Genomic DNA, 25,676 nt, shown 5'->3' on the forward strand with positions numbered 1-25,676 from the left:
CCCAGTCCCCCATGCTCAGCCAAGCCACCAGCCCCACAGGAGCTTTCCCCAGGGATCCCAAATGCTAGGCTGTCATCCCGTGGTCAGTAAGGGTGAGATGTGAGGTCAAGAAAGAAGACTGTGAGCTGAACTGGGGAGGTAGGCAGGGGGTGAGGGGATTCCCTTCCAATTCCTATAGGGCCAACCAGGGGCCTCTGGCCAGAGCACGGGAACCTAGAGGGCCGCACCTTTGGGCCCTTTGAGCAGATTGACCTCCATGATGGTCTCTGGTGGAGGCTGTCGCCTCCGTACCACCAACCGCACCACAGGGCCAGCCTCCTTCAGTGCCTCCACGGCCCGGCTGTGCACCACCTCTGACACGTCCACTTCATTCACCCGCAGCACACAGTCATTCACCCTGCGGGGGAAGCCCAAGAGGCATGACAGTCTGCCACGGCCCCTCCACCCTCCCTCCCACCTCCTCCTCTTTCTCTCTCCTCCCCTCCTCCCCCCTCCCCCTCTCAGATCTAATGGAAGGGTCATCCTGTCAGGCAGCCCTCCTCCCCCCCTCACCTCCATTCTGTCCCTGCAACCCCTGGCCCTGCTTCTAGACCACCTCACCCCAGCCTCCCATCCATGGCAGCTGCTCCACCAGGGATAATCTTGGTAATAAAGATTCCAGGGTCATCAGGGACATGGGGGTTGTCGATGCCACCTGCAATGCTGAAGCCCAGGCCAGAATTTCCCTGCAGAAGGAAGTGGAGAGGCATGGTCTGCTCAAACAGAAGGTATAAGGGAGGGTTTCTGGGGCCCCATCTACCCCTGCCCCTCCCCAGAGCAGCTTCTTCAGGCCTCAGAAGGGGCCATGGCAGGCTGGGGCACAATTATCACAAATCTGGCAGATTCCCACCCTCTGCTGACCATTCTGGCATGGAGGCCTCAGCGAAGCCATCCCCTCCCCAATTCCCCAGGGCTCAGCAAGCAAGGTCAATTAATATTTGTTAGTCGGTTGATTAGGCTTCCCAGGTGGCACTAGAGGTAAAGAACCCGCCTGCCAATTCAGGAGACATAAGAGATCTGGGTTCGATCCCTGGGTTGGGAAGATCCCCTGGAGAAGGGCATGGCAACCCACTCCAGTATTCTTGCCTGGAGAATCCCGTGGACAGAGAAGCCTGGTGGGCTACGGTTCATAGGGTCACACAGAATCGGACATGACTGAAGCCACTTAGCACACACAGTCGGTTGGTTAACTGATGTAGTGATGCAGCCTCTGAGGGCCGTTTCCCCATCCTCTCAATGCAGGTCCCCATGAGTCTTGAGACCAAGGTTCAGGAATCCCCCACCTGGTTCTAACCCTCTCCTCCCATTTCATCCTGCCCCACTGCCAGACTCACCCGCTCAAGGACTATCTCCTCATACTTGAACATGCCATCACTGCCATTCACCTGGGGAAAGACACAGGCAAGACCCTAAGTGCCTCCTGCCTAACCCTCCCCACGCCAACCATCTGCCTGCTGGTCAACCTGCTTGTCCCCCTACTCCCTGCAGAGTAGGGAAGCCCAAATTGACCCTGGGACACCTCTTGGCCACAGATGGAGCAGGCTGACCCTGAGGAGGCTCCCCTCCCCTTGCTTCCAGCCACATCAGGCCAAATCCAGCTGCTCACTTAGCCCAGACCAATTGTCTGGGACTGAGCCAGTCAGTGGTGCACTCACCAAGAGGCTGGGCTCCAGGGCCTCAGGGTGCACTAGGAGGGGTGCAGGGCTGGCCTGAGGGGAATGGCAGAAATGGACCATGGCGGGCAAGCCATGCCACACACAGTATCCATGCCTGGACGGGAACCTGCTCCTCTCTGAACAACAGGTCTCCCTGACTTGGGGATCACAGACTCCCACCATGTCGGAGCTGGAAAGGCAACAGTCACCTTCTTGTTCAACCTCTCCCATGTGACAGACAGTGACACTGAGGACCAAAGAGGACACAGGTTGTGCCTAAGGGCATATTGCGAGTTAGTGGCAGAACAAGGGCTAGAACCTGGATCTCCAGGTGCTCTTTTGAGTAAAGCAAGCTTGCCGAGGCCATTGATGTTCTGGCCAATCGCCTTGCCCATTAAAGCTCATGGGCAAAAAGAAAAGCTGCCCCCTCAGAGTACCTCATGAATCTTCATTCTGTTTCTCCTTCTGTGTCCCCAAGAACCCAATTCCTCCAATGGGCAGAAGGAGTCAAAGTCTTAATCCATTTTCTATCCAGGGGCTTTTGATCCCGAACCCTTTGTGTTTCTCAGCAGAAAGGGATCTGGTCAGGAGTCAGGGCAAAGCCAAGGGTGGAACAGGAGCAGAGTGGACAAGGTTCCCCATTAGGAAGAAGCTGGTGACCCACGGACTAACTGGCAGCAGAGTCCATGGCCTTCGACATGCAGTAGTCATGGGAGGAGAAGCAAGGGAAGAGGATGGAAACACAGGGTTGGTTTGACCAACCCACAGAAATAGCCTCCCACGCGTGACAAACTTGTGGCCACTGTCAAGTGAAAATGTGATTCTGGACAGACAAGTAGCACCTGCTCCCTGGCTCTCGTTCTCATCCCCACGAATGGAGGAGCCCTCTTGCCTCTCTCCCCAAAGAACCTGGTGCCTTTCCTCCCATCTTTGGCTGTGAGGCCCCTTTCCTGACCCCTGATCCCCACCTCTGAAGAGGGAAGCTGCAGACCCAGGGTAACAATTCCTCTGCATGCCGTGCTCTGCTTCCCCACTTCTGCCTTCACCCCACAGCTCTGGCTTTGAAAAGCAGAGGAGGACAGGACTGGCTAATCATGCCTCCACCTTTCCTGAGCCTGGCCCCAGGACTTTTTGCCCTGCAGCCCTAGGAGCTGGTGGGAAGAGTCTTGCTGCAGCCTTACTCTTGTCCCTGATCCCAGGAGGAATAACTGATGGCTCTGAAGAGCCCCAAAAGAACACAGCTGCCTGAAGTACCATGCAACAGACACACAGGCAAAAGGATCTCCATGCAGCTCTTTTATGCATCTGGTATACCATGTGTGCCCACATGTGAGAGCCATGCTTCAAACCCAGCTCCGGCAAGACCCAGCAGCTCCTGGCTTCCACACTCCAGTCTCGCATTGTCCCCCTCAAGGAACCCATTCCCAGGGCTACGAGCCATCCAGGGGTCAGTCCTGGCAAAGAAACCTTGACCAACTGGCCCACCTAGCCTTGGGACTGGCATTTATCTCCCAGTTGAGCCAGACAAGTACAAGAGAGTGTTTACAAGGGCAGGTCCCCAGGGTGGAGGGGGAAAGGAGAGAGGGGAACCCGCTGGAGAGGGCAAGGGGCCAAGGCAAGGAACACAGGAAACAGTCGGTGTGAACAGGCAGAAGGGCAGAACTGAGGACTCCTTTCCCCAGGAAGTCCCCATGTTTCCTTCTGAGTGAGAGCACATCCGATCCCCAGAGGGGGACAGAGGTGGCCAGAACGGTCACCAGCTTGGGGCAGCCAGCACCTGCCCTCCCCAGCAAAGCCTCCTCTTCCCTTCTCCCTACACTGGGGGCTGCAGAGCTGAATAACCAGACAGGCCTTCCGCCATGCATGCCAGGGACCTGGCTCTGCCGGCCCAGCCTCCATTTTGCTGCTTCTCCCACAGATGCTCCTTCCATTTTCTAAGCTGGCAGTTTAGGCTGGGAGTAGAAGCCGGAGTTGTGCCCAGCACCCAGGGGTTCCCAAGCTGTGCCAAGTCAGGGCTGGGGGGCTAAATTTTCCCACATCTAGGGGTACCCCAGGGGGACATGCCCCACCAGGGCCAGTCCCTGAACCAAAGCAGCTGCCCCTTGCCTGGCTCCAGGCACCATGCCTGTTCTGGAGCGAGGAGGATTGCTTCAGCTCCCCCCTCAGCACACACACACTTCAGAGCTGCTTGGACAAAAGAGTCCATCCTTCTCAGCAGCCTCTCAGCCTTGCTTGGGACGTGTCTCTTGCCTCCTCCCCCTCCCTCCCTTGCCTGTCAAGCGCCTCTCACCAGGGACACTGCACAGGCACACACACACATAGAGGCACACATATGCACACACTTGCAGCCACATGCTCACACACATATACATGTGGCCACACACACATACGGGCAAACACAGCCAAATCTGCAGCTTCATCTACAGAGACACCTCCACATTCAGAGAGACATCCCCACATGTCCATGTGCACATTCACACACAAAGGGATGGAGAGGGACTCATGGCATCAGGGGATGAAGCTTGGCGAGCTGGGCACATGGCTCCTCAACATAGATTCACAGGCGCTCACTGCCTTTCTCTACACACCTCAACATACATATACACACACACACACACATGTCCCCGCTACGCAGAGCACCATGCCCCCTCCTCCCCTCCTGTGGAGACACACACCACACACAGCCCCCGCAGAACCTCCCGCCCCCTGTCAGACACAGAGACACTGCTCAACCCCCATACCAAGAAGAGCCCAATCCCCCCACACAGGAAAATGTGCCCCTCCGCCATACCTTCACCTCCTGACACACAGCTCCTCCCAATCCCCTCCAAATGGAGACCCCCAAACAGACACACACAGAGAAGCACACATTTCCAACCATCTCTCTTGGGCCAGCTGCAGTGCTGGGGCTCAGGGTCTGCTGGCTTGGAGCCCCAGGAACCCCTGCTGCACTCCAGGCCTCTAGGCCCCCCACTCCCCAGCCCCTCTGAGTTGTCCCCCCCTCCGATCTCCCCGCGCCCCCCCTTCGCCCCCCCCCCCCCGCGTCCATACCTGCTCATACCAATCCCGGCCTGTACAGGTGCACTCCGGCCACCAGCTGGGGCCGCTGCCGTTGAGTTTGGGGGTGCTTTTGCCCGGGACTGGCTTAGGGGGCACTGGTCCCACATCCCGGCCGGTGGGGATGAGCTTGGCCTTGGTGCGGGGGGTGGGGGTGGCCCCCGCTTGCGAGGGCAGGGTCTGCGAGCTGTAGCCCCCATAACCGGCACTGGCTCCATTGCCCCCACCTGGCCCGTAGGGGTCGGGTACTTGCCAGTCCCCGTAGCTGGGAGGCTCGAGGCGCCGCAGGGCGGCCAGGCGGGTCACCTCGTAGCACTCGGGGCACTTACAGCAGAGCTGGTGCTTGTGCATGGCACTGCCCCCCGCGGCTCGGACCCCCCAGCCCACGCCGGTTTCCACGCCGCCGCCGCTGCCACCGCCGGGCTCCCGGGCACACTCACACTGCTCGGACCAGGAAGGGGGGGGCACCCGTTGGGGCGCCCGGGCGGAGCGGGGCCTGGGGCCGGGCGGGCGTCCCGGGGCCTCTGCCCCCACGCTGCCCCGCACCCACGGCTCCCCCTCCAGCACTGGCGGCTCCGTGTCGCCCGTCGTGGCTCCTGGGCCGAGGCCCAGCGGCAAAGAAGAAGCGGGAGCCTGGGCAGAAGCTGGGTGCTGCGAGGACCGCTCCTGCACTGGTCCCCAGGATGGATCTGAGTGGAGTCAAGAGCATCTCTCCCTGGCTCGGGTCTCAGTTGATTCCAGCCAATCAGCGTGCAGAATCAGGCAGCGGCAGCGGCAGCGGCAGGAATGCTAAACAGCGGCTCCTTAAAGGAACAGAGGCAGTGGCGCCCCCAGGCTCAGCCCCAGCTCCCCAGATATCCGGGGTAGGGCTGACCCTAGGTCAGAGATAGGGGACTTAGGCCACGGGTGAGCTCAGCTCTCAATTTCATCCCCCTTCATCTCCAATCTCAGCCTGTCCTCCGCCCACTCCACCCCACCCCACCCTACTACCAAGAGGGAGTTGCAGAGAGATGCTCAATGGGTCCCCGGCCTTGCTCTGAGCTGGGGCCACCAGAAGTAAAGACTTGAGGCGGCAGAACCGATCGAAGGGACGTTAGAGCAGGGTGAGGGAGGTGCTCTCTCCTAACGGGACCAAGGAAGAGGACAGCTTAGGAGGCTATTCTCTTCCTCAGGACTATTGTTCTTTCAATCTCAAGGCCCTGAAATGACTACAACCTAACACTTGCCCTGCTTCTATCACCAATGAGGGACTCACACCTAGAACAGGAGGAGAGGAAAGCTCTAAGCTTTTGTCCCTGGTGCACAGATTCCTGTCTCCTCCACTCCACTCCTGCATGGTTATCATGGAGGAAAGCACTTCAGGATGCCAAGAGAGTAAAGAAAGTCCAGGGCAGGAGGAAAGGAAAGAAGAGGTCTAAAATGAAAGAAACCTGAGGGTCTAGAAAAGAAGTTGGGAATACTTGTCCAAGGACATCTTCTTAACCTCTCTTGGCTCAGCCTGTTGGTGGATGGAAGAAGGATGACATGCTGGGAAAACTTGTCATTTTGCTGTTCTTGTTTTGTCATTAGCTACCAGTTATTGAGTCTTTACAAAGTCCTAAGTACTTTACATGCAAACAAAACCCCTACCAAAGTGCTACTATTATTATCTGACTTATACCAATGAGAAATTGAGGCTCAGGGATGTTAATGCAGCTAGGTTACACAGGTGGAAGTGACGGAATCCTAGCCATTTGACTCAAGTCCACACTCAGAACCGCTGAAGTACAACAGGTCTATTCTAACTTCTTCAGATCTCAGATGAATAATCATTCGTTGCACACCTACTCTGTGTAAGGCCTTGACCTAGGCCCTAGGGCTACAGAAATTTTTTCTTAATTCAACAAATATTCTCTGAGCATGTGCTATGTGCCAGACACTGTTCTAGGATTTAAGGACGTAGCAGCAAACAGGAAAAACACACACACACACAATAAATCCTTGCCCTTGGGGAGCTTACATTCTAGTGATAGGACACAGACAAAAATTAGTACAATAAATAAGTGAAGTATATACTACTATATATGGTGATAAATGCTGTGGGAAAAAAGAAAAAGAGCAGAAAAAGAGGGGCTGGGAGTACTAGGGAAGGATATGAGGTTGTGATCATTTTTTCTTCAAGTTTTTTACCCCTATAATTTAAAAGGAAAATTTTCAAACATACCGAAAAACTGAAAGAATTTTATAGGGATCAGCAAATTGCCACCTAGATTTGCATTAACATTTTACTATACTTGCTTTATCACATATACGTCTTTCACATATCCTCTTTAGCTTTTTTAAAAATGAAAATTTACAAACATACAGAAATGCTGAAGGAATAGTACAATGAACTCCTATATATCTTCCTCATAGAGCCAACAACTGGCAATGTCTTGTTATATTTGCTCTATCAATCGACCTACAATTTTTTCTGAATCATTCAAATGTAAGTTACAGATTTCATTACACACCTCCTCTAAATATTTCAGCATTCATTGGGTGGGGATAAAGACATTCTCCAATAATATGAATATGACATGTAAGAAAATTACAATTATTTCATATCATCTAATGTCCAGTCTCTGGCATGCTACATGGGGTCTCAAAGAGTTGGACATGACTTAGTGACTGAACAACAACAATGTCCAGTCTATATTCAAGTTTCTCCAAACTTGTCTTTTATATTTTTTAACATCAGAATCTAATCACAGCTGTCACATTGCATTTGTGTCTTTAGCCACTAGAATAGCCCCAATCTTAACAGAAAAATTTTTATTTTGAAATAATTATAGATTTACAAGGAAATTGCATAGATAGTACAGAGGGGGCCTGTGTACCCTTAACCCAGTTTTACTCAATGAAGGCATCTTACATAATTATAGTTCAATATCAAAACCAGGAAATTGACATTGGTACAATGTGTGTATAGTTCTATACCATTTTACCACATGTAGAGATTCCTATAACAACCATTGCAATCAAAATACAAAACTATTTTGTCACCACAAAGACCTATTGGTGTCATCAGTTTAAAAGATTGAGGAAAGTTTAAAAAAACTTAACTCTATTTAGGTCTCTTTACCCTGTCTCATCGGAGAAGGCAATGGCACCCTACTCCAGTACTCTTGCCTGGAAAATCCCACGGATGGAGGAGCCTGGTGGGCTGCAGTCTATGGGGTCACTAAGAGTCGGACACGACTGAGCGACTTCACTTTCACTTTTTACTTTCATGCATTGGAGAAGGACATGGCAACCCAATCCAGTGTTCTTGCCTGGAGAATCCCAGGGACGGGGGAGCCTGGTGGGCTGCCGTCTATGGGGTCACACAGAGTTGGACACGACTGAAGCGACTTAGCAGCAGCAGCAGCAGCAACCCTGTCTCATTTCCACTATGGTTGTCTTTAATATTTCCTCTACATATATTGAGCTCCACATCAGATGATGCTATACCTATTGCTTCAACCATCAGACATTATTTAGACAATTCAAGAGAAGAAGGAAAGTCTGTTGTACTTATGTTTTTATTCATTCTATTCCTTCTTCCTTCCCGATGTTCCAAGAGTTCTTCTTTTATCATTTCCTTTCTCTTTTGTGCACTGCCTTTAACCACTCTTTTAGGGCAAGTCTGCTGTGTCAAGTTCTCATAGCTTTCCTTTTTCTAAGGATATCTTGATTTCTCCCTCATTTCTGAAGGATATTTTCACTAAATATAGCATCCAGGCTTGGCAGTTCTTTTAACACTTGAAATATGTTGTGCCACTTCCTCTGGTCACCATGGTTTCTGGTGAGAAATCACTGATTCTTGAATTGTTTTCCCCCTGTTGATAAAGTGGTGTTTCTCTCTTACTGCTTTCAAGACTTTCTCTTGGTCTGGGTTTTAAAAGTTTGATTATAATATGTCTTGGCATGGATTTCTTTATCCTATTTGGGATTTGTTCAGCTTCTTGAATCTGTAGGTTTATGTCTTTTGCCAGATTGGGGGAATTTTCAGCCATCGTTTCTTGAGGACTTCTTTGGCCCCACTCTCTTTCTCTTCTTCTGGGACTCCCTGATGACATGAATGTTAGGTCTTTTGTTATAGTCCCACATGTCTCTGAGGCTCTGATCATTGTTTTTTTTTTTTTTTTTAGTCTATTTTCCCACTGTTATTCAGATTGGGCAATTTCTAATGTTCTATCTTCCAGTTCACTGATTTTTTTTCTTGTCTTCTCCATCCTGCTGATGAGCCCATCTCCTCAGTTTTTTGATTTGGTTATTGTATTCTTCCATTCTAAAATTTCTGTCTGATACTCCATCGTATCTGTTTCTCTGCTAAGACTTTCCATCATTTTCATTTTTTTCCAACCTATTTGTAATTGCTCATTGAAGCATTTTTTTCCCCTAATGTTGGCTCCTTTAGACTCATTCTCAGATCATTGAAAGCTGTCATCTTGGTGTTGGCATCTGTTGTTTAGTTCTTATTCATGGTGAGGGTCTCCTGGTTCCTGGTATGATGAGTGAATTTCCATTGCATCATAGACATTTTTGGATATTATGTTATCAGACTCTAGGTCCTACTTAAATCTCTTGTTTTGCATTTTCTGACACTGTTGCCATCAGTGGAAGGGTCCATTGCCTGGCTACTGCCAGGAGGGGGTAGAGGTTCAAGTTGTTCCCCACTTAACATTGGTTGACACCCAAAGAGGGGTTCTTCTTTACTGCTGGGCAGGTGTGGGAGTTCCAGCCCCCCACAAGGCCTCCACTGACACCTCCCTGGCTGGGGAAGGGTTGAAGGGCCTCCTTCCTGCTCCCAGGTAGCTTCCACTCACCACAGGTAGGGGTGCAAGTGGGGGTGAAGATGATAGAGGACTGGGTGGGGAGGGGAGGAGGAGCAGGGCAGCAGCAAAAGTCTTGACTCTCCACTAGGCCTTCCTCGGATACTCTGATGCCACACAGATTAACCTGTGGGGATGGAAGTCCAGACTCCCTACTTAGACACCACCGCAGGGAGCCTGGGGAGTCTGGCAAGAGGGAAAGTCTTGGTTTCCACTTGGGTCTTTGCTGGCTGGAGTGGGTGGAGCTGCAGTTTTTTGTTTTTGTTTTTCTGTAATGCCTGGTTGCAGGAGAGTGGTTATTGTCTAAGAGTTTTGTGTTGTCCAACTAAGCTGCCCACTTGCTAGTCTTTGGGCTAAAGAGAGCAGGCTTTTACTGAGGCTTTTTTGTTGTCTGTGTCTCCTGGCACTTCCAGGCTGGCTTCTCCAGCCTACAGTCTGGGATATAAGGCAACAAGAAAACCCAGGGAGCTCACTTAGTCAAAACTGCCCTTTTCTCCCTCTTTTAGAGTCTTCCTATGCTTGTTTTTACATATCACATGCAGAGTTTTAGCGTCCTTATTGGGAGAAATAGGGAGAAGTATGTCTACTCCAGCTGAGTCCAGAACTAGAAGTCTCCCATCTTTTTTTAAAAAAAGTATTTATTTATTTATTTTGGCTGCACTGGGTCTCAGTTGAGACATGCGGCATCTTTTTTAGTTGCAGCATGCAAACTCTTCTGTACTTCTGGCATGTGGGATATAGTTTCTTGAGCAGGAATCAAACCCAGGTCCCCTGCATTGGGAACTAGAAGTCTTAGCCACTGTATCACCAGGGAACTCCCCCCATCTTTTTTTTTTTAATTAATGACATCGGCTTTTTGAAAAGTACAAGTTAGTTGTTTTGTAGAATATCCTACTTCTGGATTTGCTTGTTGTTTTTTTTTTCCCTCATGGTGTCATTTATCTTGTTCCTCTATACCCTGTATTGCTGTAAACTGGACATTAAAATAGAGGCAATCTTAAATAGGTTCTTCAAGTAGGCAACACTGAGAAAATGATATTTGAACAAAGATTTGAGGGAGGTGAGGAAGAAAGTCATGCAGAAGTGTATACCTAGCAAGGGAACAGCCAATGCAAAGGTGCTAGATAAGGACTGCATCTGGCTTGTTCAAGGAACAGCAAGGAGAACCAAGTAGCTGGAGCAGAGTGTGTGTGGGGGGGGCGGATACTAGCAAATAAGATCAGAGATTTCGAAGAAGACCAGACTGTATACAGTCTGTAGGACATTGAAGGACTTTGGCTTTATTCTGAGATGGAGAGCCATTGGAGAGTTTTGTGCAGAGAACTGACATGATCTGACTTGTGTTTAGCAACATCACTCTGGCTTCTGAGAATGGGTCACAGGGGACAAAGGTGAATCAGTGAGACCAGTCAGGAGGCTTACTGAAGTGATCCAAAGGAAAGGTGATGGTGGTTATGACCAGGATGTAGAACTGGAGGTGATAAAAAGTGATTGGATTCTATATGTATTTTGAGGAGAAAGTCAACAGGATTTGCTGACAGATTGATTATGAGGTGTGGCCTTATCTGGCCAAGATTTTTTGGCCAGAGCAACTGGGAAGGTGAAATTGTCATCGACTGAGATGAGTACCACTTTAAGGAAGAGGTCATTTTGGGGAAAAAGATCAGGTGTCCAGATTTAGACATTTGAGTTTGAGATGTCTATCAGATATCCCAGTGGTGATAAATAGTAAACAGGCCTTGTCACTGGGATGCTCAAAGCTGGAGAAAAGGAAATACAGAAGCAAGTCATTACAGTAACTGCAAAAAGTGCTATTTCAGAGGGTATATAAGAAAGCAAGTTATCAACTCTATTTGTGGGTGATGAGGGGCTTATGAAAAGTGTCATAAGAGATGACATTTTTAGTTTGGTCCTGAAGGGTGACTAGGTGTTCATTAGGCAGAGAAAAGTACAACTCAGTTGTTTTATGGAATATCCTACCTCTGTATTTGTCTGGTTTTCTGTATTCTTAGCCCCTGGCACACAGTGGTTGCTCAATCACACCTAATCCAGTCACTAGTTGTGTGACTTTGGCCATTACTTTACCTCTTGACTTCCCTGGTGGCTCAGACGGTAAAGCATCTGCCTACAATGTGGGAGACCTGGGTTCAATCCCTGGGTTGGGAAGATTCTCTGGAGAAGGAAATGGCAACCCACTCCAGTACTCTTGCCTAGAAAATCCCATGGACGGAGGAGCCTGGTGTCCATGGGGTTGCAAAGAGTTGGAAGCGACTTCACTTTCACTTTTCACATTACCTCTTGAGCTTCAGTTTATCTGTGAAATGGAAATAATCATAGGGGTTTTGTGGGGATTAAATGTAAAACATTGAGCACTTTACCTAGTACACAGTGGATTAGGGTTAATTATTATTCATGACCAAGTCTAGGCTACTTTGGTAACTCAGGACCTTAAAGTCTTTTATATGCTCAGCAGTTTGTCAATACTATAGAGTGCTAGACTCTTCTTACATCCAAAAAGTAGCTCAGGAGAAAAATTGCTAAGCCTGGAGTGAATGGAGAGGGTTAAACTGCCTTCCTCATGCCTGATCTCCATTGACTGCCCCCCTTCACATTTTCATTTTTAATGAATATGAGTAAAGCCCATTTACATTCATAGTGAGCTTCTCCCCACTCTAACAGGCTCCCTGATGCTCAGACTGGACATGATTGGCAACCCTGGGAACATCTCAAACCCTGAGATGCTTTGACACTTGGAACCCCCTCCCAACTGCTAGACCTCCAGCCTGAGACCTCAGGGAGACAGGCGCCCCCTACAGGTGGAAAACAACCCCTGCCCCTGCAGGCGATGGAGATTGTTAGGCAACTGGGCTGCTTGATGAAAGTGAAAGAGGAGAGTGAAAAAGTTGGCTTAAAACTCAGCATTCAGAAAACTAAGATCATGGCATCTGGTCCCATCACTTCATGGCAAATAGATGGGGAAACAGTGGAAACGGTGAGATACTTTATTTTGGGGGGCTCCAAAATCACTGCAGATGGTGACTGCAGCCATGAAATTAAAAGACGCTTGCTCCTTGGCAGAAAAGTTATAACCAAGCTAGACAGCATATTAAAAAGCAGAGACATTACTCTGCCAACAAAGGTCCACCTAGTCAAAGCTATGGTTTTTCCAGTAGTCATGTATGGATGTGAGAGTTGGACTATAAAGAAAGCTGAGCACTGAAGAATTGATGCTTTTGAAGTGTGTTGTTGGAGAAGATTCTTGAGAGTCCCTTGGACTGCATGGAGATCCAACCAGTCCATCCTAAAGTAAATCAGTCCTGAATATTCATTGGAAGGTCTGATGCTGAAGCTGAAACTCCAGTACTTTGGCCACCCGATGCAGAGAGCTGACTCATTTGAAAAGACCCTGATGCTGGGAAAGATTGAAGGCAGGAGAAGGGGATGACAGAGGATGAGATGGTTGGATGGCATCACCAACTCAATGGACATGAGTTTGAGTAAACTCTGGGAGTTGGTGATGGACAGAGAGGCCTAGCGTGCTGCAGTCTATGGGTCACAAAGAGTCAGACACGACTGAGTGACTGAACTGAACTGACAATGAGACTGAAGCCACCGAGGAACCTGATATAGGATTTGGGAGGAGAGTGACTATTTCTGACTTCCATCCACGGTCTCTCCAGCTCCCTCAGCAAATGGACAGGATGAGGGTGGTGTAGCCCGCTACTGTATGATAATCTGGGCTCATTCTTGAAAGTATAGCTTCATTGGGTGACCCCAGTCTTTTTGTGTGAAGAAATAACCACTCTTGCCCCAAAGCCCTTGGGGCTTTTCACCTGGGAGCCAGAGATTGGGTTTGCTGAAACTGGGAAGTTTCTGCTTTGCAAGTAAGGGGCATTGTTATGGGTGTGTATTCTCGGTGGATGGGAATTCTAGCACACTGGGCATGGGGTGGAATAATTTTGATGATTAGTTCACTAAGGTATCAAGATTTCCCCACCATCCCCAATGAATGGATTAGGAAAATCCTACTTCCACCCATTAAGATAAAAACGTCCTATAGGAGTTTCTCAGTGGCTTTCCTCAATTAGATTTCTCTATGGAGTAGAGCGGAGAAGGCAATGGCACCCCACTCCAGTACTCTTGCCTGGAAAATCCCATGGACGGAGGAGCCTGGTAGGCTGCAGTCCATGGGGTCTCGAAGAGTCAGACACAACCGAGCGACTTCACTTTCACTTTTCACTTTCATGCATTGGAGAAGGAAATGGCAACCCACTCCAGTATTCTTGCCTGGAGAATCCCAGGGACAGAGGAGCCTAGTGGGCTGCTGTCTATGGGGTCACACAGAGTCACACGACTGAAGCGACTTAGCAGCAGCAGCAGCATGGAGTAGAGAGAGATCCTGAGATATGTTGACACCTGTGAGCAGGCACAGAGCACAACGAGAGGGAAAGAAACGAAAAGAACGGGAGAGTGGTAACACAGGGTTTGACAGCTTGCTAGTCCTGTGTCTGGTTTGGAGCTAGCAAATTCCGTCAGCTCTGTGCTCTCTCTGTTAGGACCATGCTGTAGTATCCCATCATCATAAGGGCCTCTGGGAAACAGAAATCCACAGCTATTCTTCCTAGTAACCTAGCATTCTGGCCCGGGAGTAGGTCCAAGCAGGCCAAAGCTGTGGGCACAATAATCCCTGCACTTGGAAGTCATCTGTTCACTCAGTGCAGCAGGAGCTTCACTGTGGCAGAGCCCCAAGCCATGGCAAACTTAGGAGAGAGCTGTGCCCCGAGTTTTGTCAGGGGCTTTTCCTCAAGAGTTCCAAGGTAGAGATACCAGGCTGAGGTACTGGCAGCCAGAGAAGTCCTAGTCCAGCCACTACCCTAGTCCACAACAATTCCAGAGGATCCAAGGGAGGGCTCCTTACTCCCCGTGCTTCTAAACTGAACTGGGTCGGGGCTGTGCCTCAGCTCTATTAATAGCCCCCTAGCCCAGCCTGTTAGCCCCAAACCCTAGTGCCAGAAGCTGTGAGTCAGCAGCTAAAAATAAAGAGAGCAACTGCATTGGAACCCCAATGAGCAGCTCCCCTTGGCCCTCCACCCGCAAGTTTTTGTCAGTCTCAGTCTCCAGTCCAGGACTCTATAGAAGAGTCTAATCCTGCTGGGAAGAGAGGAAGCATGGGCGGTGTCAGGCACAGGGCTGAGTACTCAAGGCTAGAGGCTTGGGGCAAGGGCTAGGGGCATTCTTGCCGGGCCCGGAGTCTAGAATCTGAGGTTAGAGGACTGCAGCTGAGACTGGGAGCTGAGAATTGGAGGCTGAGGGGTTTGGAGACTCTGGAGGTGGTCAGGGTCTAGTCGGGAGGGGAGGGGAGGAAGAGGCTGCGGGGCTGGGCGTCTGGGAGGGGACAGAAAAGTAGGGATGGGGACGGGAGAGGGAGGTCCGAGCTGAGGTGAGAGCCCGGTGGTACCTGGGCGCCGGTACCTCGGCGCCCCAGAGCTGAGGCTGGCGGTCGGTCTGAGGGGCGGGATCCGGAACGGGGAAAACTACGGAATTGCAGCTTGAAAAGGTAGTGTGTGGAAGAGGAGGTCCCAGGCGGCGTGGACCCCCGAGAAGACTGACCAGGCAGCTGCCGCGGCGTGGGCTACTTGGGCTCCTCCGGCCTCCCAGTCGGTCGCACGCCGGTGCCCCGGCCCATCGCGCCAGCTGCAGGCCAGGTATGTTGACGTGGACTGTATGTACCTCTGTGTGCATGGCGGGGGCGGGGCGGCGAGAAGGGAAAGCGCAGGGTCCGGGAGGAGAAGGGGGCGGGAACACAAATTCAAACTCACTTCGGTCGACCCAGCCCGAGAACGGAAGTGGCCAGGGCCATCCTGGGAATTGTAGTTCTCTGGGCTGCCTGCCCTGCCACCAAGGATGGTCTTGTTCCTAGGTGCCAGTGCCACCCCTGGTCCCAGGGAGAGGAATAATTGAGAACCGAACCTCCTATCCTCGTCAGACCCTTAGTTCGATTTCCCTTCGTGTAGAGAAATGAACCGGGGCGTGGAGAAACGAATCGGGGCGAATGTGGGTGCGGTGGGAGACTAAAGAGGCAGCCAGAGCCCTCTCCTGTCCTTGTGTTTTCCTTAGCCCCTCCCCCACTTCTATCAGTCACATTATCGTAGGCCAGCTCCGCGCCGGTCATGTAAATTGTTTAGTCCAGGGACTCACAAGCAGCAAACACACCGGGGAACTCGCTCCTCGCGGGGAAGGTGGGTCGGGCAACCAGACCCTGCGCACAACCCGGAGAAGCAAGAACTTGTGGAAATCGGATCATGCCCTTGGGGTCCGGAGTCAAGAACACGGGTCCCCAACGGGCACGAGAAACAGGTGGCATCCAGCTAATACTTCACAGGTGACGACGGGCGCGGCCCTCCTTTTGGGGCAGGTGACCACAAGGTGGAGCTCCAGCGCAACACTGCACAGCGCGCTTGGGCCACCGGGAATGTCCCCTGTGGCGGTGGTGCTCCTGCTGACCATTTGCAGCCCTTCGTTGCCCCAGGTGGTCCACTTGCCACCGCCAACCCTCGATTCTCCTCATGATGACCCCTCAATGTCATGTCACATACAACTCGAGATGCAAGGTGCATCCTCCACCCAGCGCCAGCACAGAAAAGGTTAGACTGTGCCAAAGTGGGCATTAAATTCGTTGAATAACAGATTAACCGACAAGAGTCAAGAACCAGTATGTCTTGAAGAAAAGACTGTGCACAAGAAAAAGCCACTTGCAGGCACAGAATTACATGGCTAGATGGGGTCTTTAGCCCCTAGTCTCTAGGCAGGAAATCAGATAAATTGCATATGTCAAGAGAGACAGTGAATGGAGCCAGGTCAACGTCTCCATCATCTTACAGTTCTCCAGGAAAGGCCGTTTTGTCATCTCCTTCAGTCACAGTTCTGAGCTGTCCCATATCTGATGCCCTGTGCCTTGTACACAAGAATACCTGCGCGTAGATCTGAAACATTCTCTTGGGAATCTCCTTGTCTCTTCCTCTGTTAAGTTTCATTTGGGGACAAACTTCTTGTGACTCAGTCTTTCTGACCACCTCAGGTCAAAATCCCAAGGGGAACACCTCCTGCTGGCAAAGTTCACCCCACGCCAACCCCAGCAACGTTCCACCTCAGCCACCCTCTCTTCCTTGCTGTTGGCCAATGCAAACAGGTCTCTGATTTTGGCTGGTGGGGGGCTAAGACAGGGCATTCACTCCCTTATGAAATTGTTGATCCTGGTCAGCAGCACTGCTGTTTCTAGCCCTGGAGAGGTAAGAGGGAACACATAGGGAGTGAGTAAGGGGAAGGCTAGAGGAGGAGAAAAATGAGGTAAGGGGAAACAGCTCTTACCAGTTCTCTGTCTCTCCTTAGCACACCTCCTATGGGGAGAAAAGCTTCGCATTGTGAGTTCAGCCAGCGTCAAGCAGAACCTTTTGACCCTGAGTTCCCCCAAACTGACTTTCCCAGGTTCAAGCCAATTAGACATAGAAAGGAAGGGTTTAAGAATCTCCAAGGGTCCAAACCCCAAGCCCTAGGCAGCGTCAATGAGTCTGAATATGCCCCATCACCAGGACCCTAGGGAGAATGAAGACCCAGAAAGCTGAGGCGCAAAGGACTCACTGTTGTAGGAGGAAAGTCCATAAAAGCAGCAGGAGGGAGACACAATTGGTAATGATCCATATTATCAGGTAGGTTTGAGCGGGCTGTGAGAAAAGAAAAAGGTCCCTGTCAGTGGCCAGAGCCACCCATATACAGATCCAGGGGGTGTATGCGGGGGGAAATAAGTAAGGAAGAGGGGAACAGGGTTAAGGAGAAGCAGGGATAGGAAAAGAGGAAGAGGGGTGACAGTCCCTGAGCTCTTACAATAAGCCAGACAGGATAGCGCATCTGCTGCAGCAGCTGGCAGTCGTTGGTGGTGACTGAATCCACCCCTGCACACCAGAGTAGGGAGAAGAGCCAGGGCTTGTTCACTACAAATAGGTTCACCGAGACATTATCATGGTGCAGCGCCCTGTGCAGGCGGGGAAGAAATAGGGAACATTCAGAACCTTGAGGCTCCAGGCACAGGAGGGAAACAGCCCCTCTCCATGCTTGAATCCACAGCGTCCCTGCTCCAGAGCCATCACTTCTGCCTTTGGATAGCAGACCCCTACCTGCTCTGTCTCCCAGTGGATTTCACCCATGAGTCCTAGTTTTGCTGTCTGGGGTCACGCAAATGTGTCTCTCCTCTTTGTCCCATACCATCCCTTAAGAGGTCTGAGGGACAGTGTGACCACATTCCCCTGAGTCGTCTTTTCTCCAGGCCTAACCACCCCAGTTGCTTCAATCAGGGACCTGGGTTATCATTCCTTTCACCATACAAACCTCTCTAATCTGATCTTACTCCCATTTACCAATGTTCCTTTTGAAGTATGGAGCCTGCATCTGAACGTGATAGCCTGGGTGGGCTGGGACTAGCTTGGAGGAGAGCAAAACTCCTCCTGCCTTCTGGGCGCTACATCCATGTGAAGGCAGCCCAGGGTCAGGTTAGTTTTTGGCAATGTCAAGTGACTTTGACTCATTCATTGTGCGCAGTGTACAATCAAAGTCCTGGTCTTTTGCACACATGTTCCTGCTGATGCCAGTGTCTCCCTCTCTTATTTTTGTGCAATTGAGCTTCCTCTGGGCCCTGGGCATGGGTCTTTACATGCATCTCCATTGCATTTTATCTTGGTACATTTGACCTGTCACCTTAGAGTGCTTAGATCTTCTAGGGCCTCCATTTTCCCATCACCTTTTTCATTACCAATTCATGCCTTCTGGAAACATGATCAGCAGTCAATGTTGATCAGGACAAGACTAAGGGGAGTCTTAACCTGATATCCTGTCTCCTCCCATGGTGACAGCTTGGGGAAAGGTCCTTGAAATACTTAATATGATAACTGGGCCATCATTCAGTTCACATTTTTTCCCTATCTAACCACAAGGATATTATAAGAGAGCTTGGTGACTACAGGTTTTGAAGTCTATTATGTTTTCTGGTTGCATCCACTCACATATGGGACTCCCTTGCCTCTCTCCCCTGGATCCACCCTCTCTCTGGTGTAAAATGAAAGCTAAAATCCTGGTGGCCTACAAAGTCCTACCCGGTTTGCTACCCGTTGCTCATGAGGCTGCTGTTCCTGCTGTTCTGCAGCTCTTCCCATTGTCACCTCCTTGTGACTTGTCAGGTCTCAGCCCAGACACCACCTCTTTCACCACTCTTCCTACTGTGACCTTCTCCCCTCTCTCCCAATCTCTACCCCATTCCTAAATTTTTGTCTTCATGTCACTTATCACTCTCCAACATGCATATGTTTTGTGCAGTGGTTTATGATCTGTCTCTCCCATGCCCCAAACCTGCAATAAATAGAGCCTGACACACAGTAGGTGTTCAATAAATATGTGTTGTATGAGCGAGTGAATGTATGGCCTTTGCCCTCCCAGCCTTGGCTCTTCTATACCATTAAGCCTCACGTGATCCCCTCGGCTCCTTTCCTCTGGCACTCACTTGATATCCAACAGTGGCAGGTCTTGATAGGGGAGGTTGAGAAACTGGGGACTCTCAGTGCCATGGCCTTCCAGATGTCCGTATATCTGGCGCATTTGGGGGGCTCTTTCTTGGACATAAGCCCGATCTTCATCCGGTAGCCAAAGGACCTGTGGTTCAGGGTAGGTGGGCATGAAGCTGGAGAAGGCCTGGGTCTGGGGGTGGCAGCAGGGGCAAAGATGTATGACCACAGATGGGGTACGTGAGCTAGGGCAGGGCCCTGCAGAGGGGGGATGCCTCAACATTATTGTCATGGTCTACGGAAGGCAGGGGAGAGGGGCAAGAGGGGGCACTTGGGGTCCTGACAACATCACCATGGCTTGGGGCACTCCTGAACTCAGCACAGTCTCCAATGTCTGGTTGACAAAACTGTCATGATATGTGTGGTTTTCTGGGGGGCAGCGCAGGTCAAATATGATAGAAAGGTTGAGGCCTTCAGCTTCCTTCAGTATTTCTTCCAAGGATGGCACTGTTTGACTCTCAGCATCTTCTCGATCATGGCCTGACAGCTGCTTAGCCCCCCAGAAAGGTTGCCTCTATAAGAAGAAGAAAATTATTTCAAGACCAGAAGAAGCCTCCAGGCTATGCCGCCATCCTCATTATCCTTACTCGTTTCCCCCACTTGGTGAACAGCTTTAGCCCTCTGTTGAGTCAGGGTTTTTCCTTTTTCCAAACTGTGGCCTTTTCTAGACCCTCTGACATCTTACTCTGACCCCAACCTCCTACCCTCCGGGTTTCCTAACTTCCTCACTCTCACTACACTTTCTCTTGGTCTCATGGAGACCTCTGGGATCTTGACCCCTTGGTTTCCTCCCAGTCCATCAGCCCCTTTCTAGCCACACCTACATCCCTTACCCATGGTCCATCCTCAGCTTAAACTACTTTTCAACAACCCCCTCAACTCCTTTCCTGCCCCATGTGCCCCACAAATCCTAAACTCTGATTGAATTCTACAATTGTCTACCTCCTCCACCGACTGGAATTGGGGGGCAGAGAATATCACGTGGGCTGTTGGCCCTGTGGTCCTGTTTTGTGTTCTCTGTGCCATTTAGCCATCCTTTTACTTGCTCTTGATTTGCCTCATGATCACTGACATGGAAAAAGTGAGCTATCAACACATTAAATATTTACTATGTGCTAGGCCATTGGAGAAGGAAATGGCAACCCACTCCAGTGTTCTTGCCTGGAGAATCCCAGGGACAGGGGAGCCTGGTGGGCTGCCGTCTATGGGGTCGCACAGAGTTGGACACGACTGAAGCGACTTAGCAGCAGCAGCAGGCAGTATTAGAAGTGCTTTATGCGTATGAATTTATTTAGTCCTCCTGACAATCCTACGAGGTAAGTACTGTTGTTACTCCCATTTTATAGATGAAGAAAATGAAGAACAGAGACCCTAAAGAATGTTGCCCAGGCTCACACAGCCAGGAAGTGGTTAAGCCATGATTCAAACTCAGACATCCCTTACTCTTAGGCAATCAGATGTGTCTTCATCACTCAGAATACATACCCAGCTGAAGGGTTTGATTACGGGAGATTTTTCAATTTTAGGTTGTTTCTCTGATGTTTTACTTTTTTTGTTGTTGTTTTTTAACAAGGAACTTGTATTACTTTGGTAATCAAGAAAAGGGGAGTTAAACAAATTAAGTATCCTTTGAAATATTTTCCATCATCTGCAGGATTGAAGTCCATACTTCCCGGCCTGGCATTCAAAGCCCACCAGAGACCAAGACTCTGCTCCCCCAGGCCCCAGCCAGCCTCAGCTCCCAGGACTCCCATGCATCTTTATTTCCCACTTCCACTGAGCCACTTTTTCATTGTCTTGTGTGTGTGTGTGTGTGTGTTTTTGCCACACCACACAGCTTGGGGGATCTTAGTTCTCCAACCAGGAATTGAACCCAAGCCCAAGGTAGTGAAAGTGCTGAGTCCTAACCACTGAACTGCCAGAAAATTTCTACTGAGCCACTCTTCATTCCCTGAAAACACTTCTTCATATTTCTGGGCTTTACCCACATTCTTCCCTCTAACCAGAATTCTCGTTCCCTGCCTTGCCCATCTTAAAAACTACCCTCACTTCATATGCTGCTCAGGCATCCTCTCCTGTGAACCCACTCCTGATCCTCTCCCACACTGCCCCTGCCCAACAGTGACCTCTCTCTCCTCTCTACCCAGTGCAGACCTTGTTCTCACTTGAGGTTTCCTATTCTGATAGCATTACTAGGAAGGAATGACCTGAGGGCAGAGACTGCATACCTATTGCCCAGCACAGGGCTCAGCAGATGGTTATCAATGAATGAACTCTGCCCAGAGTGCCCCTGTACGTGGCTGTCTCTTGCAGAAGGCTGTCCTCACCTGAAGGAACCAGGCCCCAGCATTGAGCCTCTTCAGTTCAGCCCAGGAGAAGTCACTGCTGTGGCTGTTGACTCGGTCTGGGAACACAGAGGCCACATCTGTGGTCCTGGTCAGGCGCTCATCATGCATGAGAAAGGGGATCCCATCAGAGCTGAAGGCACAAGGGGAGTCAGAGGACCAGGCTCCGGGGCTGGTCATCACTTCTGGAGCTCCCCTGCTGTGTCATTCGGGTGGGGGCAGGGGCCCCAGCTTCCCTTACCTGACCATCACGTCGGTCTCAAACACAACAGCTCCACATTCAGCTGTCTTCCGCAGGGACATCAGGGTGTTCTCGGGGGCCAGCTGGGAAAGGCGAGGGAGCAGGGAAGGGTGGGAGCCTGGGAACCCACAGGCCTGGCCGCAGCAGCCTGGAGAAGCAGACCTTCCCCACCCGGCCAGCATTCTGCCCCACACTCACCATGGGGGCCCCTCGGTGTCCTATCAACTTAGGCTTGTGTGGTAGGTCTTTGGGTTCCATGATACAGGCTGAGGAGATGAATAGGGGCGCCAGGTAGATGCCCAGGGTGGCTCCAAAATATAGGAGCAGTAGCAGGATCTTGGGACCTGTGGGGAGTGGGGAACAGGCCATGAAGAAAGGGCAGTGGGGCCCTCGGGGCAGAAAACAGCACAGGTGTAGGAAATGGAGCAGCAGGAGGCAGAAGCACTGGTGGGCATTAAGGGGACTGGAGGGTGGGGGTGGAGTTGGCACCTCTTCGATGGATATGGTAGAAGGTATCAGCCACAGGCCAGGCCAGGAGGGTGATGCCAGCAGCTGCTCCAATGTGAAGGAATGGGGCTGTGGCCTGTGGACAAGAGCTGGTAAGGTCTTAGAACCTTAGAACCTCTCCCCTTCTCGTCCTAGGAGCTGACTTTTGAAGTTGAGAGCTTTTCCTGCAGTCTTGGGGCACCAGGGAGCACACTGTGTCCTGGGGTGGGCCACAGGCGAAGTTTACCCCCAAGCACTGGATATCAGCCACTCACCTGCAGTGACAGGCGTAAACTATGCCACTCCTCCTGCCATTGGACCTCCAGTCCCACAAGGCCAGCAGCCACAAGAAATATGATGAGGAGCAGCAACACCTGGGGAACCAGGGGTGAGGGGCACGTTTGTGTCAACCTGGGCTGCCTAGGCTGCCCCTCACTCTATGAAAACAGGAGCATTCCCTTCTCCTGGCTCATCCACTGTCCTCCTTTCATTCAACATATATTTACTGGGTTGTGGGTCCTGGGCTTGTGCTCAGGAAGAGAAGAGCCGGCTGAGCACCGGGCCCAGTGTGCCCCCTCCCGCTTGCGCCCATCCCCACTCTACCTTGTGGACAGTGTGCAGACACAGAGGCTGGCCATAGAGCCACAGGAGCAGGGCCAGGAGCTGGGGGCAGAGGTGGTTGGAGTCATGATGTGCCAAGAGGGGTCACTGAGTGAGTTTCCTAGGCTGACCCCTCCCTCTACCCTCTCCTCAGTGGCCAGGATGCGAGAGACAGCGTAGAGCTGCGAGGAAGGGAGGGCTAAGGTTAGGCCAGCTGTCCCTGCACCCACCAAGAGCAGGGATGCGTATGTGACCAGTAGAGAGATGACCAGCAGGAATGCCGGGGACCAGTCCATCCAGTGCCCCCAGCGCTGGAATAGGAATCTGTGGGAGGGGAGAGGGAGGTGTCCAAGTGGGGGAAGGGTGGTAATAGTGGCCTGAGGGGAGTTGGGCTGGGTGGATCCAGGACCAAGGCTAGAAGGGAGTGAAGGGAAGCCCTTCATGGGGTCAGGGGCTCCAAGGTCTGGGGAGACTTCATGGACGGGTTTTCAAAGAGGCAGGGTAGGGGCTGAGCACCCAGGGGTCCCAGGGTGGGGAGTAGATGGACATGTCTGCTGAGGAAGGGGGTCCATGACACACTCATTGAAGTTGTGCAGGTCATTGAGAAGGATGAGCACGACGTACAGCCAGCCCAGGGAGAGGAGGAAGGTGAGGAAGAGCAGGCCAAACCAGACGCATTCGCACTGCAGAGGGGCAAGAGAGAAGCTCACAGCGGCTCACATCCCCACTTTGGCTCAGAGTCCCCAGGGGATGGCAGCTCAAGGGGGCTTCCTGCAAGGCATGGGGCTGCTGTGCTTTGCAGGCAGTTCTTTCCATATTTGAAGGGATTTTCCTCCTGGGGAGAGAAAATCCCTTCCCCATCCCTGCCCCTCCACTGTCTCTGAGCACACCTGGATATCTTTCCCCCTCCAAGTGGTCCCCGCCTTGGACTTCCACCCCTACCCACCCCCCCATCCGTACTTCACCTTGTTGGTTTGCATCCTATCCCTGGGGCATTTCTTCCAGTGGCAGCTGTACAGGCAGTGGAAGCAGTGGGCCCAGACAGAGCAGCAGCCAGGGGAGTCGGCCATGGTAAGGGCCTGGGGGGAGGGACGCTTGGCTCTCAGAGACCCTGGCAGAAGGCAGATCCCAGCCTCCCTCCCAGTGAGGAGCCCAGTGGGGGAGGAGCGGAGGCCTGGGCCACTGCTCAGCAACGGAGGTTACAGGGCAGGCTCCAAGTGCCAGATTGGAGAAGGAGATGAGCAAAGGGGACAGTTTCCAGGGTCTTCCTTTCAACGGCACACCTGGAAAGTCAGTGAGACACTCAGGAGGTCTAGCCTCTAGGTGGATACACACCCCCTCTGTCCAACTCCTCCCCTTTTAACAGCATCCCTATCTGGGGATGGAGTGCTTGCCTCGGGTGGGGACTCAGGAAAAACTGCCTGGGGTGGGGCAAACAGGGTTTAGCAAGCTGAAGAAAATCTGGCCAAGCTTCAGGCAGCCCCATGGTGTGGCTTCCACCACAGGAACCAGGAAAAACCTGAAGCAGAGACACCAGTCCTGGCCTGGGACCCAGGGAGGCCTGGCTAGTGGCTAGTTGGTCAGTTGCTGTGGATACAGAGATTGGAGACATCACAAAGCCCTGAACTGAAAGATTCTATTTCTGCCTTCCGGAGGGCAGGGGGCACCAGCAGCACGGGGAAGTCTTGAGAAGTACGAGTTGCCTGGGTCACTCCTTACCTCCTGAAGGAACTTTTTTCCTGCCAGCACACACCTGGAAAATCGAAGCCCTTTTGCCCCAGTCCTGTCCCTTCCTGCCCAGTCATCCCCCCACCCCAGCCAGGAACCAAGTCGCCGCCTTTCCCCTTTCAGGGGCCCCACCCTCTGAGGTCACTTTGGCGAAAGTACAACAGATACAGGGCAAAGGTGTGCATGGGGGTGTGTGGTTGTCTTGGGGCAGGGGATCCCTGGACCTTGTGCTTTGGGGTCAAGCTGAGACCAAGCTGGCTTACTGATCGCCACACAAGGCTGGACATGTGATTGTGAGTCTACATGAGAAGGTGTGGGGTTTGTGTCAGCATTTGCATGTGCACTAGTGGCTGGTAGTGAAATGGGTTTCTAGGTGACTTGGAATATGTAACGGTGCCCCTCAATACACCCAAAGTGTGTGTGGTCTGGGCTCCCCTGAGGCTGTGGAGTCTTAGGGGTGCACAGTGGCCAGGGCCCTGGAAGGAGTGAGGATATGGCTGCTCCTGAAGCAGCCCTTCTCACCCTCTGCTTGCCTTTGGAAAGGAGAGTTGGGGAAAGGCTTGGAAGTTAGGGGATTGGAGCTGAGGGAGGGCCTGAGGGGAGGAAACCTCTCCCCTCCCTGACACCCCTCTAAGGAAAAAGTCCACCCAAAGGGAGGTCCCCTACCTCTTCCCATGGTGGGACCACCAAGTGCTAGGAGCCTGCCTCGGCTCCTAGCTCCATCTGTACCGCAGGTCCTGCCCCTGCACCCCAATCACTGCCTTCCAGGGTCCCCATTCCCTCCAGGAGCTGTAGGATGGGGCCAGGAGCTGAGCAGTCAGAAAACTCCAGTCAGGGATGCTGACCAGGGGTGCTGCTCAATCCCTGGTCCCACTGCCTGCCAGCAGGAGCCGGTCTCCTCCCTGCCACTCCCGCCACTCCTGCCTGTGGCCCCAAGCCTTCCCAAGCCCTCACACCTTTTCTCAGCAGCAGCTCCGCTCTGTGCTCTGCACTGCTTCCCAGCTTCTCTCCGAGTTATCTGCCTCCTCCCTCTTCCAGTCCTTGGCTCAGCCCCACCAGTCAAACAGGTGGCACTGTTGCCA

General features: G+C 51.7%; 2 protein-coding genes across 6 annotated transcripts in view; both read right to left on the reverse strand.

The window, feature by feature from the left end:
- Nucleotides 1-5,102, reverse strand: part of DLG3 (discs large MAGUK scaffold protein 3) — a 53,962-nt gene extending 48,860 nt beyond the window's left edge. For 3 of the 5 annotated variants that reach the window (XM_055563554.1, XM_055563553.1, XM_055563552.1), the window contains exons 1-5: nt 4,746-5,102; nt 1,695-1,748; nt 1,374-1,424; nt 601-725; nt 228-397 (exon numbers count right to left, since the gene is read on the reverse strand). In XM_055563554.1, coding sequence (XP_055419529.1) covers nt 228-397; nt 601-725; nt 1,374-1,424; nt 1,695-1,748; nt 4,746-5,102 — 757 coding nt within the window. The remainder of the gene's footprint in view (nt 1-227; nt 398-600; nt 726-1,373; nt 1,425-1,694; nt 1,749-4,745) is intronic. The other 2 variants (XM_055563556.1, XM_055563555.1) reach the window with 1 other exon arrangement.
- Nucleotides 5,103-16,741: 11,639 nt separating this feature from the next.
- Nucleotides 16,742-23,936, reverse strand: GDPD2 (glycerophosphodiester phosphodiesterase domain containing 2). The gene is made up of 15 exons (XM_055564654.1): nt 23,832-23,936; nt 23,446-23,549; nt 23,097-23,190; nt 22,870-22,929; nt 22,542-22,640; nt 22,270-22,363; nt 21,979-22,124; nt 21,781-21,863; nt 21,522-21,672; nt 19,487-19,708; nt 19,134-19,282; nt 17,468-17,615; nt 17,225-17,307; nt 16,955-16,983; nt 16,742-16,867 (listed from the first exon to the last, which is right to left on the reverse strand). Exons 1-15 carry the CDS (start codon nt 23,934-23,936, stop codon nt 16,815-16,817), a joined length of 1,620 nt encoding a protein of 539 aa, XP_055420629.1. The 3' UTR covers nt 16,742-16,814.
- Between the last annotated feature and the right edge of the window lie 1,740 nt (nt 23,937-25,676).

The sequence above is a fragment of the Bubalus kerabau genome, chromosome X (genome assembly GCF_029407905.1).
Source record: "Bubalus kerabau isolate K-KA32 ecotype Philippines breed swamp buffalo chromosome X, PCC_UOA_SB_1v2, whole genome shotgun sequence".
In the NCBI taxonomy this organism is placed as follows: domain Eukaryota; kingdom Metazoa; phylum Chordata; class Mammalia; order Artiodactyla; family Bovidae; genus Bubalus; species Bubalus kerabau.